This window comes from Mastacembelus armatus, chromosome 3 (genome assembly GCF_900324485.2).
Source record: "Mastacembelus armatus chromosome 3, fMasArm1.2, whole genome shotgun sequence".
NCBI lineage: Eukaryota > Metazoa > Chordata > Actinopteri > Synbranchiformes > Mastacembelidae > Mastacembelus > Mastacembelus armatus.
In genome coordinates, this window is record NC_046635.1 from 9,376,476 (window position 1) to 9,390,410 (window position 13,935).

The window sequence follows — 13,935 nt, forward strand, 5'->3', positions numbered from 1 at the left end:
ACTATACCTTGTCCATATATTAAGGTGTAATTATAGACCTTCAGGCACTACTTAAAACGGAAGGTTTGGACTGTGCTATATGGCATTACTGCCTATAGTTTTGTATTTTTCAGTCTTTATCCTTTTTTCATATATTATAATTTCCTAGATCAAAATCCAGCTTATTCTGTGAATGTCTAATGAATAATTTTCCTTCTCCATCTTATATATTTAAATGAAATATATAAGGTAAATGCATGGTTTTATGTGTGTGAAGCTGCAGAATCCATAAACCCCCACTGACGTATGCACTTTCATGTCTCAATCAATGCCATGTAGGAAATGAATATTTAAAGTAGAATTATCATGGACTAACACTGAACATATTTTGAAGCTATGTGAGGGGAAACAAAATATATTTAGTTAAACTCTAAATATTCAGCCCAGATATACAATTCATTCTAATTTGCAAGTATTTTGTGACAAGCCTTTAAAAAATTAATTCATGTTGTTGTCAGTGTGCAGATACTCCTTCAATAGGCCTATTGTATAATGTGAAATAGTATCAAGAAGCAGTACATTGTACACTATAGCAAAATTTTGGGAAAACAGTAGAAAATGAGTTCCTTTAAGCTCTGCATATGTAGTTGTCAGACCTGAAGTTCATGAAGATAACAAGGTGATTAATATTTTTGAGTTTGCAGTTGATAATATCCTGTTATATCTGGTGCATGTGAGGTCTTCCCCTATATCTTGTGGAGATTTCATTGTGATAGCGTGCACTTTAATTTTAGACCTGCTCTTTTTAACATGACTAAAAGGGCATCGGTGTGACAATATCCGTAAGGTGGAATTGATCATATTGATTGATTGATTGATGTTGTGTGTGTCTCATCACAGACAGATCTGCATGTAGTGCAAAATCTATACGCTGCAGAATTGAAATCATGTGATTCTGCAGCAAAGCCATTAATAGACAACTGTTCAATACAAATGTGTGAAAAACACCAGTTTAATGTATGACAACACATTCAGAACACTGCTGAAAACCTATGGCTGTAGTAATGTATTGCATGGACAAAAAATGCTGCACTTGTTTTCCCCATCTGACCCAATACATTGACAAACAGATATGTACATGTTTTATGGCAGCAAGCCACAGACAGGTTGGCAGAGCACATATGTTACCACCCCACACAAACACACACATGTACACATAACACACACACATGTGCAGTCTGCAGTGCACATACTATCACATCAACCAAAAGAAGAGAAATTGGAGTGGGAAGAGGTGAAAGGGATTGAGTGGGTGGCAGTGGGAGAAAAAGATGGAGAAAGAGGCAGAGGGAGAGTAGGAGTGAGTGGCACATGGCTTTCAGTCTAAAAAAAGACGAGCAACACGAAACCAAAACCAGAATCTGGATTAGCTAGATAAGGACGAGGGTAGGGACAGGGGAAGGCTAGAGGAGTAAATGTAGGTTTCCTCTGCACTGAAAATGGTGCAGATGCACATGCTCGGTTTCACGCTTATAAATGTCCTCTAAAATGTGGACGCTGAATGAGTGTGTGGGTAGAAGGCGAATAAGGAGAGAGAGCATGAAGATGGGAAGACAGAAGATGAGAAATGCAGAGGGTGAGATGGAGATAGGACAGGGTAAGAGTCTTTAGGATAGATTAAATATTTCTGTACTGTGACAGAATGTGGAGAGACAGCAGGAGCAGAGCCAGGGATGTAACAAATGCTGGACACAATCTCAGTCTGAGCAGAGTGTAACACTGACCCAGGCCGAAAAAGAGACACGCCGGAACAGATGGATGACAGAGCGGAAGGCACAGGAGATCGAGAGATTTGGGACTGCTGCAGTTGCACCATCATGCCAACCCGATGTAACCTCGGCATTCTCAGTAGATGGGGATGTCACTGCATACCTTGATGCCTTTTAGGGTTTACCTTAGCAATATTTCAGCTAATTGTGCACTAGTTGAATAATGATTACAATATTGTGAGTCATTCCTGTCTTGAAAGCGATATAGATATTCTTAGCTATTGTAAAAGATATTTTTATTTTTCATTCAACAAATAAAAGCAGCCCATGAGTGTCTACGTTCAGAGGCACAGGACATTCAGAAGTGCTGCAGAAACTAAATAAGCTGCATTGAATCTCAGACACATTCAGCGAACACTGGAGTATCCTCAGTTCACCTTTTTTGTTGGGTATACCTGAGCTTACATAGATCTTTTGAAAGTTGGTGTATGCCATACTGACATATAAATGTGTGAAAAGTTATATGTGCATAATTAGGTTGAACTTAGAACAAGAGATGGAATCAGGCCCTTACTAATTAAGTGTTTTATATCTGCAGGGTACACATGAGTGAAATTTCAGGGCGGGTTTGTAGATCAGTACTGGAACTTTACTGTTATTTGATTAACACAGCAACACAAACATATTGTCAGGAGACACACAACTCAAATTTTACGTCAAAACATTTTGATCCAGTGTGATTACTGAAGAGGAGCTGGAAGTCACTCACCAATGTAAATGATAGCCATAATTTCTCAGGAAAAATGTATTTATAAAGTGCATGCTCAGTGCAGCAGAGCATGCCCATTTTGTCACTCAGCTGAGCATCGGGAACAACGTTTCATGGTGGTTTGGAATAATACATAGAGCATGGCTACAGCTGACTTCCATATTTCAGTCACGGGCCTGTTGTTTTAGTAGCTAAAAGTAAATACCTGTGAAAGAGCACCTGCTGAGACTGTACCACTATGTATCTTGCTTTAAAAATGTGTCTTTTGATAATGAAACAGCCTGAAAGGTGCCTGTCTTTGAAATGGATTCTGCTGATGGCAAGTTTTTACAGCAAAATCCAGCCATCTGCTGTCCATGTGTATGCTCAGTGCCATGGATTTACCAGTTGAGGAAATGTATTTGGAAAATTCTAAGATGATTCTGGATGACTTTAAGAGGTTTATGAGGAGTGTTTTGACAGTTTTTCCAACATTAAAACTGGCCAGTTTTGGAATCCATTGTACAGAAGTCAGGTTTGCTGCAGCTTTAACAAGAGGAAACATAAGCTTTGTATTAAGATTTTCTAGGTTTAGAGTTGAACTGATCTGTTTAAAAGTAGTAGAGCTGCTTTTCATTATTCTGATAGCAAAGTGAGCTTTGTGACTGTCATCTTTCAGTGACATATTAATCGTTAGCATGACCTTGGAGTTGTATTTCTCTATATGGGTTAGTATTTCTCACTGTTTGTTTTCAAACCAGTTTGGAAGCTCAGATCTCGTGTGTGTGTGTGTGTGTGTGTATAGATATACTTGCTACACAAAGTACATGTTCTTCTTGAAGCTCATTGGAGTGGTGATAGATGGAGAGGTTACACAGTAAGAGAATGTGATAGAAAATAAAGAGGCTGTAACCAACAGGCTGTTTTCCACAGCTTGGCTTGATGCTGCTGTTGCTGCAGCAGACTCCACTGTGAGCGAGATGGAAGAGTGGGGTACTAAAGCACCTGCTTCCAGTCGTTCCAGATCAACTTGCTGTCTGTGAGCGTACAACAAGGAGCTCCTTGTCTTTCATTATGTTAGTGCTGAGCTCAGATGGGGATGTTTGCTGTTTGTGTAGATCTTAGCATTAGGTCCTATATCTGGCTCCGCTTCAAGGGTGAGTTACTGACAGTGTTCTGTGTCATTGTTCAAACAGTGAGACCAGGTGAGTGTTAACATTCACTTTTTATTAGCAGGTTTGGATGTGAATGTATGCCAACTGGACGGAGAGATTACAGATCTGGATTTTTAGTACCTACCAGTCCTGTGTAAGTAAAAATAATATTTTTATAGATTTCGGTAGGTTGTTGCATGTGTCTTAGATGTGTCAGATTATTCAAACGCTGCCATTATGAGTTAAACATTTCTGAGTTGAAAGTCCGCATCCTGTTTGTTTTAGTACATCTGTGTCAAAGACACTGACATAATGACGGACGGGGAGCCCTGTCATTGTTGTAGCATCACATGGGTACAGGCCTGGGCCTGGCACACAAGAGCACAGTGGGTGAAGCACAAAAGCATTGCTTGCATGTAGGAATATGTCACAGTCTTTTCACAAAACACATGTCATTTGGATTCAGAGGGTGTCGCTAGATCAGGATGAGATTCGAGAGTTTGCATGACTCATGCTGTGTGCTTTCTGCACACAGCATATCGTAGTAGTCAGGAGCAGCAGCTCAAACTGGAGCTGCCTGTGTAGTAGTGATGCCCTGAAGGTCAGGTTTTAGACATTGAGGTGATCTTTTGATCTTTGGTCAAAAACTCAGCAGAATGTGTGGTGTGTGCCAGTTACAGGTGCTGGAACAAAATGAATTAGTTGCTGAAGTAGGTTTAAAAATATAGCCTTTTTAAAAAAAATAAATAAAAAAAATTCAATAATAATAACATTGGGAACCTCTCTGCTGTTCTCTCAGTATCAGTAAGGGGTTGATTTGGTATTTGCTTTTATCTTGACTGTACATCCTCACCAAGAAAAATAAGGTGTCCCTTTAGTTATATAAGCCAATCATATATTAGTTGAATACAAAACCACAGAAATAACGAAACTGTAGCTGAGACCTGTTCAGTTACACAGTCAATTAGTGTCTGAGCCAACATGTTATGTATTCGCATTCAGTAACCACAGTCAGAACAGTGGCACATTGTGTATGTAGACCATACTTTGCAGAATGAAAATATGATTTAACTAAATTTAAACTAAAATGTACTGAAGTTGACTTGGTCATCTAAGTGTTGTTTTGTGTGTGTGTGTGTGTGTGTGTGTGTGTGTGTGTGTGTGTGCGCGCGCGTGTGCGTGTGTGTGTGCGTGTGTGTGTGTGCATGCATGTGTGTGTGTGTGTGTCCGTCCAGTGAGGAATTAACACCTTAACAATTTGCTGTTGAAACCCACTTATGCAACTGATATACATCTTCAATGGATGTGTATATACTTTTCAGATATGTTGTTCCTTTTATCACAACCAAGCCATATTTTTCTGAAAACCATGCGACTCTTTGGTGTGATTCTTTTTAGATGAGCTGTAAATGTAAATCTCTTAAGAAAGTGTTTCATCCTTTTCTGTTGGAAGAGAAAATTAGTTGTAATGGAAGTATGAATCATTTTATGATTAACTGAAAAGAAGTCTAAATGCATCTGCTGGTGTCTACAGTAGAAACCAAACAGCAACGCTAATAGGCCCATGTCCCCCGGGTGATGGATGGGAAAGCCCTTGAGGAGCCAACTGCTATTAGTGAAGATGTTGAGTTGCGACATGTACTGATGGCTGGAGTATCAGTATGAGGCGAGCAGAGCTGATCTCACCGGAGGTCAGAGAACTGATTATAAGAATAATGAGCTGGATTTTGTGTATGTCATTGTGCAGCTTGGTAGACTGCCTACGCTATAAGATCATCAGGCTGGTGGACTGCATGCAGGAGATAAGGTTGACTTTAAAATGCTTTAAAAGTGATATTCAAATCTGATGTGTAGGACACAGCTGCCCTTATCTAGTACATTCCAAGCTGGACTCAGATAATAAACTAAACATTATACACCCTCTGTCAGCCAATTCTTGATTCTGAAATTATAAAACAGTTGGTTCTGAGTGAATGAATGTAATTGTAAACTCAAGCAAACGATACTGGAGCGATAACCATTGCTCTCCCTGAGGATGTCTAATTTGATCGCCACATTAGTTAGGATTAAAAACTGGTTAGGTAACAGTGCCTTGGAGTTGGGATTGGGACAACTGTTTAAAAAAAATAAGAAGTAACCACTAAAAAGGTGCATTTGGAAATCATAAATCCCCTGGTGCATGCTGGCTTTGTCTTCATTTCTCTGACCCTGAACAGAACAGCAGTTTAGAAAGGTCATAGATACTTGAATTGAAGGAACTGAATCTACTTAATAAGATTTTTTTACTTTTACTTTTACCTGAACTAACTATTGAGTGCACGATAAAAAAAGATGTCCAGTTGTTTTCTAATCTCTTTCAGAACAGCCCCAGTTCCAAAAAAAGCTGGAATGCTGTGTAAATTAGCAATGATCTGCCAACTGTTTAAAATACATGATTTAATATAAACAAAACAAAGACAGCATATCAGATGTTGAAACAGATATGCTTGGTTTGTTTTTGAAAAATATGTGCTCATTTTCAACACAAGTTACATTTTTAAAAAAAGCTGGGACAGGGGAATGTTTACCATTGGGTTGCATCACCTCTCTTATCACCATTCTTGCTCCTCTAGCTCAAGGAGCCCGTTTTCTCTAGTTTTGAAATTGAAATGTTTTCCCATTCTTGCTGGATACAGGATTTCAGCTGTTGAACAGCCCAGGGACTCTTTTGTTGTATTTGCCCTTCATAATGTAGTAAATGTCTTTAATAGGTGACACATCTGGCACCCTGACTGTTTTATCAAGTAAATCATTGCTGTTGTATTATATGCAGAATGTTATTTGGCATTTACTGAAATAAGCCAGGCCTTCACTAAAATATGTGTCACTTGTATAGCAGCATATGGACCTGCACATGTTGTTCCACGAGCAAGTTATGTGATGTGTGGACAGATTACCCCAATATCATCATGGTAAACGGTAGATGGTCTTATACTTGTAGAGCGCTTTTTTACACTTAAGTGCACTCAAAGCACTTTTACACTATTTGCCTGTTCGCACCCACAGTCACTTGCAGACTCATACGCTGTTGGAAGAGCCACCAAGGGAAACCTAGGGTTCAGTGTCTTGCCCAAGGACATCTTGATGTGTGGACTAGTGAAGCGAGGGATCAAACCACCAACCTCATAACCATCTTGGATGCTGGCTTTTGAACTGTGTGCTGTTAACAAGCCTCTGCAATTTAGCCTGGAGGATGTGGTGTCAATAACTCAGACCACAGGACAGTTTTGTCATTTCAGTCTGACTTAAATTCATTTTATTTCTATATGTACAGTATACACACAAACACACCCACATGTGTATATTGCATTTGTGTGTGCAATGACGGACTGTGTTCAAATTCAGATCATCTGAGCCAAAACATAGAAAATATGTTTATTTAAACATCTTATTTTTGTACGGTTCCAAAAATATTTCATTCAGTTTTTATTTACAACTGGAAATGCGATTGTGTAATTTTGTCATAATGTTTTTTCCACTGTGGAAGTCCCTGCTGAGTTTCAGGCATCTCGTAATCAACAAGCCTGCAGTAGAGGGCTGATAACTGTGTCCCTTGTGATCTGCTGTGCCCCTTCTGCATTTAAGTGATTTTCTTGATTTCATTGGCCTGATTGTTTTGGCCTCAATGAGATTTGAGGGGAGTTCATATGTTGCCTTATTTCTTTCCCCCTCTTTTTCCTACCTCCCTCCTTCCACTGTCCTCTTTAATGTTATTTCAACCTAGATAGAGTTTTACAAGTAGTTGAAAGGTGACTTCAGTCACATGAACCTATTCACATGCCCATGTTTATTTCACTCTCCTGCATTACCTCAAAGCAGAGGAGCCACATAGGATAAACTTTAAGAGTTGGAATGTGTAGGTCAAGAGTTGTCGTATATACATGCCTTAATTCTTAGTCTCTTCTGAATTTTGGCTTTTAGGCTTGGTTTGTTCCTTTTCTTTTCATTGCCTCAATTGTATGAATATTCACGGAAAGTACCCAAGCACTATATTAAGGTGTCACACCATTTGCTGTGAAAGAAGATTCGTTTTTGTTTTAGAACCAAGCCTGGTAGCAGCTGGTGTCACTGTGTTGTCTGTCCTGTTTGGTTGAAGGTGTGCCAGTCAGTGGAATCACCTGTTGCAGTGCTTTGATTGGAAGCATAGCGTCACTCCACTGCTCATGTTTTGACCTCTCTGGTTTGATGCAGTTAGTTAGTTGTAGTCACTTGCCAAAAGCTCACTTCCTGGAAAAACACTTTTTTTTGGTGACTAAAACAATGAAGAAATAAATTGGCATAAATAGTCCTTTTTGTACCCACTCGATGAAATCAGTTTCTTTGTGTCTTGTTACGTCCGTATGGTCAGTTATTCACAGAAATCAAGGATATTCTCTACTGAACTTCCACCATCTGGATGTGACAGCCTTGGTGTACTGTATGTAGGGATTAGAGTGGTATGTACCTGTTTTCATACACGTATCTGAAAACAGAGATGCATGAGAGAGCGCAAACAAAAAAAAAAAAAATTGGCAGGCTTACAGTCAATACCATTTTCACAAATCTTTTGTGTGTGGGGATTCAACTTTGCAGCTACATACTGAGCATGTATTTTCTTGTTGTTTGTCAGTGATGGTGGTGGTCTAGACGTGTCCAGTGTTGGGAGATGGGCATTAAGGGTTAGGGTTAATGTTCTGTTGTATAATGGGACCTCTTCACTACGCAATGTAAATTGTCAAGCAGTCAAAGAAGGCATTTCACAATCAGATAAGTAATGCATGTCTGCTTGAAGGTAATTGACTAAGCACAAATAGTTCCACCAGTCATTTCTTCTGCTCAACTGAAAATAGAGAATTATGTCATGTCCTTGTTATTTTGACTTAAGGCCCAACCAGGCTCATGGTGCATATGCACATAAAAAGCCAACATTTCCAGCTCAATACTACACAAGAGCAGTCGCTGTACCTGTTTATATGCATTGTTGCTCAACAAAGCACATGGTGTGTATCCATGAAGCCTTTTTAAAATTTTTTTATATTGATCTTTGTGTCTTAGATGGTGCTGTGTTCATTAGCACGTTATTACAACCCATAGATCATTGAAGTGCCGTTTTAAAAAAAAAAATAAAAAAAATAAACTGGCAGTAATGTGTTTTATTTCACTCCTGTACTTGTGCAAATGACTGCACTCAGTAAGTGATGAAAGGAAATAAAACAGCGACCCAGTCATATAAGCATTGCTGCACAGCTATACTCGTGATCAAAACGAACTTGGTGCACCTTTAATCTTTTCTTATTTAACAGAGTAGTACACTTTTTTACAAAAAACAGATATAATCAGATGTAGACAAATTAATCATGTTTTTGATATTATGCCATACTACAATGTACAGCAACTTGTCCATTTAGTCACCAACACAAACTGTAATTACCTGGAACATGGAGCACATTTGTAAATTTGGTTTATTTTCCAGCCGCCTTGTAAATTCACTCTCTACATAAATCAAAATATTTTTATTTTATTTTTATTATATAAGTTTTTTTTATGTATCTAACACCTGACATGTGGTTGGCTTCATCAGGTCTACAGGTGCAAATATATATTTGCACTAAATATCTAAACAGTCTAAATGTCTGAAATATGTAAATCAGGAATCACAGTACCAGACAAACCTGATCTCGCACATGTTTAACAGTAAACAAATCTCCAAGTAAATGCGTGCAAAATCACTGCGATATTCTAAAACAAAAGATAGACCTCACAGTCGCAATCCTACTAAAAAATATTTCATATTTCATGTTGGTCCCAGATAATAGTAGAAACGTTTGATCTGTATTCAGACAGAATGCAAATCAGTGCAGGTGTCTAGGCTCAATAACCAGCCACTTGGAGAATAAAGCAGGGAACTGGCATATGGCTCAGCATTAGGGATATAAAAATCTGATATTTAATATGATTTGAGATATTTCTAGACTTTGCTTGAAGCTGGGATAAAACTTCTATTTAGCAAGTGCCAAGCTCCTGGATTGGGAGTTTGTTACAAGTTAAAAGTTCCATTAAAAGTCCAGATAACCCTGGGGGCCATAGGAATCTGTTCTGACAACAGACTCTCCAGTGTTTCTGTGTGTGTGGTAACAGTGTAGAAAAGGGTCTGTAAAAGACACTTCACCAGATCTGCACTGAGGAAATGCCAGTGTTTTTCTGTAGTACTCTACACATCCCTACTGAGAGCTACGTAGGTGGTAGCACAATTCCTGTGAATGTTTTTATCTTTCTTCCTTCTTTTTTCCCAAAGGCACAGGTAATTAGGTGGATTCCTGGTCAAGTATAAACAAAGAGCTGTATATTCTCTGCACAAGAATTTTATTTTCAGATTATTTCCCTTGTTAGCTAAAATGATTGGTGCCCATTCTTGTCCTTGTAATTTCAAGAAACCTTGGACCTTCTTTAGTTTTTGGAGATGCAAGATTTGGTATACATTTAACTTTGCAGTTAGACGACCTATTTATGATGAGTAATGAAGATGCTTTTTCTAATAGATCCTGAACATTAATGTTAGTGCAGGACTATGAGTCTATCTGTTCTCACTCTTAGAAGCAGGTTCTTTGAGAAACCATCATATGTGCATTGATCATCATTAAACATCAGGACATTACCAAAGAAACTCTTAGTACACATTGCTTGACTAGTAAAAAGGATGCATTTCTGAAGGCCCTGGACCACACAAAGCCACAAGTGTTATTTTCACTGCAGGTTTATTGCTCTGCAGACATATACAAGTCATCAACACGTGACAGTTGTATGCTAGAATTACCTCTTGATGTTTGTTAGGACTGAAGGAAGTGGTTGGCAGGATGAGCTGTTTGAAGTAAGCATTAGAACATTGGTTATATTGATTGCACAATCATGGAAAACTTCATGGTGGTAATGGTGGTGCAATCTGATAGTTTACAACTGGAGCTGCCTTTAACACAGAGTTGCACATCATGGTCACATTTGATCAATTTAAATGAACAGGTAGGTCATAATCCAACTAAATTGCCTCAGCACTTACAGTTAAGTTTGTTTTTGCACAATCCTGCTTTGAACTTTAACCAGGGAATGATACAACTATCCTTTGTGCTATTTCATGCAGGCACGATGCAGAGTGAGACTTTAACAACTGTGATGACTGGTATTTAAGGATGAATCAAGGAATGTGCTGCCAGTTTCTTAATAACTTAATGTGAAAAAAATGTTCTGAACAATTCTAAAAAGCAGAGTTTTGCTGGATGGTGACCAATAAGAAAACTTAGAACTATGTTGTGCTACTTTATCTTTTAGTGGCTTGTATATATGATATTATTTGACAGACTTGAAAACGCTCTTTTAGTTTTCAGCAGATTAACAGGAGCAGCGTAAAGGCTGTATCAGCCCATATCAGCATCGTAAGGCTTACATCAGCCTCTCTGCATTCCCTACTATTTCCTTTACTGCCTTTTGCAATTCTTACCACTTTAGCCTAGAGTAAACTCAGTGTCTTTTCAACAACAGAGAATAGAAAGAATGAAGTTTTTAATAGAAAGGTTTTTTTTTGTTTTTTTCAAATAGGCATAACCAGCTATATATCAAAGTGGGTTCTCTTTCTTTTGTTCATTAAGTGGTGTGGTTTTTCTGCACCCGTTTACCCAACTTAGTCTCATCTTTCTCCAATGATCGTTCACTCTTCTCTTCTGTGTAAGTCTATTTCTGCACCTCTCTCTCAGTTTTCAAATAGAGTTTAAGAAACACAGAATAAGTCACAGCCCTGTCGTGCTGAATGTGCTACACTTTGGACCAGATGTGACCTGTTGTTTGTTCAGGAGACATCCATTCCAGTACTAATGTGCCCAGTTGTTCTCTTTCTGTCTCTTGGTGTTTAAAACTCTGTCGTATAGATCATTAGGTTAAACTCTCGCAAAATATGTGTAGAAAGAAAAAGGAGGTATAATAAGTTCTAAGAAGTAATGATGTCATTTGTTCATGAAGTTTTTATGTCTACCTTGGGTTTTTCCACAGGGCAGTGATGCCTGGCATGGTGATGTTTCGGCGGCGCTGGTCAGTTGGCAGTGATGACCTGGTGCTGCCTGCCCTCTTTCTTTTTTTATTGCACTGCATCTGGTGAGAAAGTCTTTCATTGATCTTTTCTTTTTTTTTTTTTTTGGTATATATATTATAAATACTTGATTTATCAGTGCATTTCTGCAGGAAGATATATTTTTCTGCCTGTATTATTATTCTCAGGTTGGTGGTTCTGTCTGTGGTTCTGTTTGGCCTCCCTTATGGCTCTGACCAGTCCTGTTCTGTAACGTTGGTGGACCATGGCCGAGGATATCTGGGCATCCTGGTCAGCTGCCTTATCTGTGAGAGCGCCATCATGTGGTTGAGCATGAGGGGTAGCATTTTGTACACACAGCCTAGGGAAGCTGTACAGTATGTCATCTACATACGACTAGGTAAGACATGCAGGTGCACAATCCCCCCCTTTTTTTTTTTTGTACATGTGACCCTTTTACACTAGAATTACCCCTTGAAGCTTGTTAGGACTGAAGGAAATGGTTGAGAGGATTAGCTGTCCTTTCAAGTGAACATTAGAATATTGTTTATATTGACTGGACAGGTATTGATCATTATTCTTCTCGCCCCGGTTCCCTCTTACTCTCCCTTTCTCTCTCCAGCTATTCTGTTAGTCGAGCTCGTGTATGCCGTGGTGGGAATTGCCTGGCTTGTTCAGTATTACCAGCCATGCTCTGATGTCACTGCCAAAAACCTGGCTTTGGGTGAGGGAAGGGAGAATGGGAAAGGGCATTTTCATTTAAAAGCATTTTGTTATTCTTAAATGTGAATAATGTTTTAATATTCTCTGCAGGAATTGTTGCATGTAACTGGCTTGTGATATTCAGCGTTTGCATTACCCTCACATGTACGTTTGATCCTACGGGTCGGACCTTTGTCAAACTGAAAGCCACCCGTCGGCGTCAGCGCAACCTCACAACATATACACTAAGGTACCAACAGCCCTTTAGATAATCTGTTTATGTCTTATGCCTTTTGTCTTTGAACAAAACTTGACCAAAACACAACATCTGTGCGTGTGCATCTTATCCGGCTTTCACATTGACTCAGTCTTGACAGTATTCTTTCCCTGCTTCTCACCATTAGGCACAGGCTAGAAGAAGGCCAAGCTAGCAGCTGGAGCAGGAGACTGAAATTCTTCATGTGCTGCACAAGAGCCCAGGACACTCAATCAGTGAGTCACATCACACACATCCATTTTCTCGCTGCGATTTAAACAAAACAGAAAGGAAATAAACCAGAAATACGTCAAGCATAAAGTCCACTGAGCCAGTCATTAAAATAAACCCTGACAGGATGAATAAAAACTGACATAAAGGAGCTTACTGCTCAGCTACTTACAGGAAACATTAAGGATTTTATATCAAATATGAAGGGAAAATAATTTCATTTTTAGGCTAAATCCTATAAACATTAAGCACAACTGCAGATGAATACATTAACTACCATTTACAAGACCAAAGTCAGGAAGCTAAAAAAATTCTGAAATATTAGCATCAGCTTTTACTCAGCAAAAGAAAAACATATTTTCTGACTAGATTAAGATTAATACTTGTTCCAGACATTGGTGCCCTTGGTGGCAGATGCAACTCTAATGGACATAAACACTAATGGGTTAGTCTACTTCAGTTGTAATGTTTATCATTGCAGAAATGCATGAATGGACCTCATCATGTTCATTTGCAGTTATCAAAAAAACTCATATTCTTTTGGCAAATGATAATGCTGATGAATTTTAGAAGCCAAAGTTGCTTCATCTTTGGGCCAAATCTTTGCAACCTAATTTATAAGCCAATGAAAGTACAGCTGGACTGAGAGACATACACATTTTTGCTTCATTGCTATTGATTATTTTTATTATTCAGCAAGTACAAGTCAAGGTTTGGAAAGTTTTTAGGTTGCATGGTAATTATGTCTATTTTGTCGTAAAACTTCCTGTAGGTCATTGTTTTTGTGGCTACTATGATTTGCCAACGTGTGTCCTCATATGTGCTGCTCTGCTCCCAGGATGCGTATTCAGAAGTGGCCAGCCTATTTGCAGAGTTCTTCAGAGACCTGGACATTGTGCCTAGTGATATTATTGCTGGCCTGGTACTTCTTCGGCAGAGGCAGAGATCTAAGAGATCTGCCATACTGGACCAGGTAACAGTGTCCATAAAATACATTGATGTGC

At 38.8% G+C, this 13,935-nt stretch overlaps 1 protein-coding gene across 1 annotated transcript in view; it reads left to right on the forward strand.

The window, feature by feature from the left end:
- dagla (diacylglycerol lipase, alpha) overlaps positions 1-13,935 on the forward strand; it is a 29,749-nt gene that overhangs the window by 2,259 nt on the left and 13,555 nt on the right. The window contains exons 2-7 of the mRNA XM_026320253.2: positions 11,706-11,807; positions 11,931-12,142; positions 12,365-12,466; positions 12,556-12,694; positions 12,849-12,936; positions 13,770-13,904. Coding sequence (XP_026176038.1) covers positions 11,713-11,807; positions 11,931-12,142; positions 12,365-12,466; positions 12,556-12,694; positions 12,849-12,936; positions 13,770-13,904 — 771 coding nt within the window. The 5' untranslated portion in view covers positions 11,706-11,712. The remainder of the gene's footprint in view (positions 1-11,705; positions 11,808-11,930; positions 12,143-12,364; positions 12,467-12,555; positions 12,695-12,848; positions 12,937-13,769; positions 13,905-13,935) is intronic.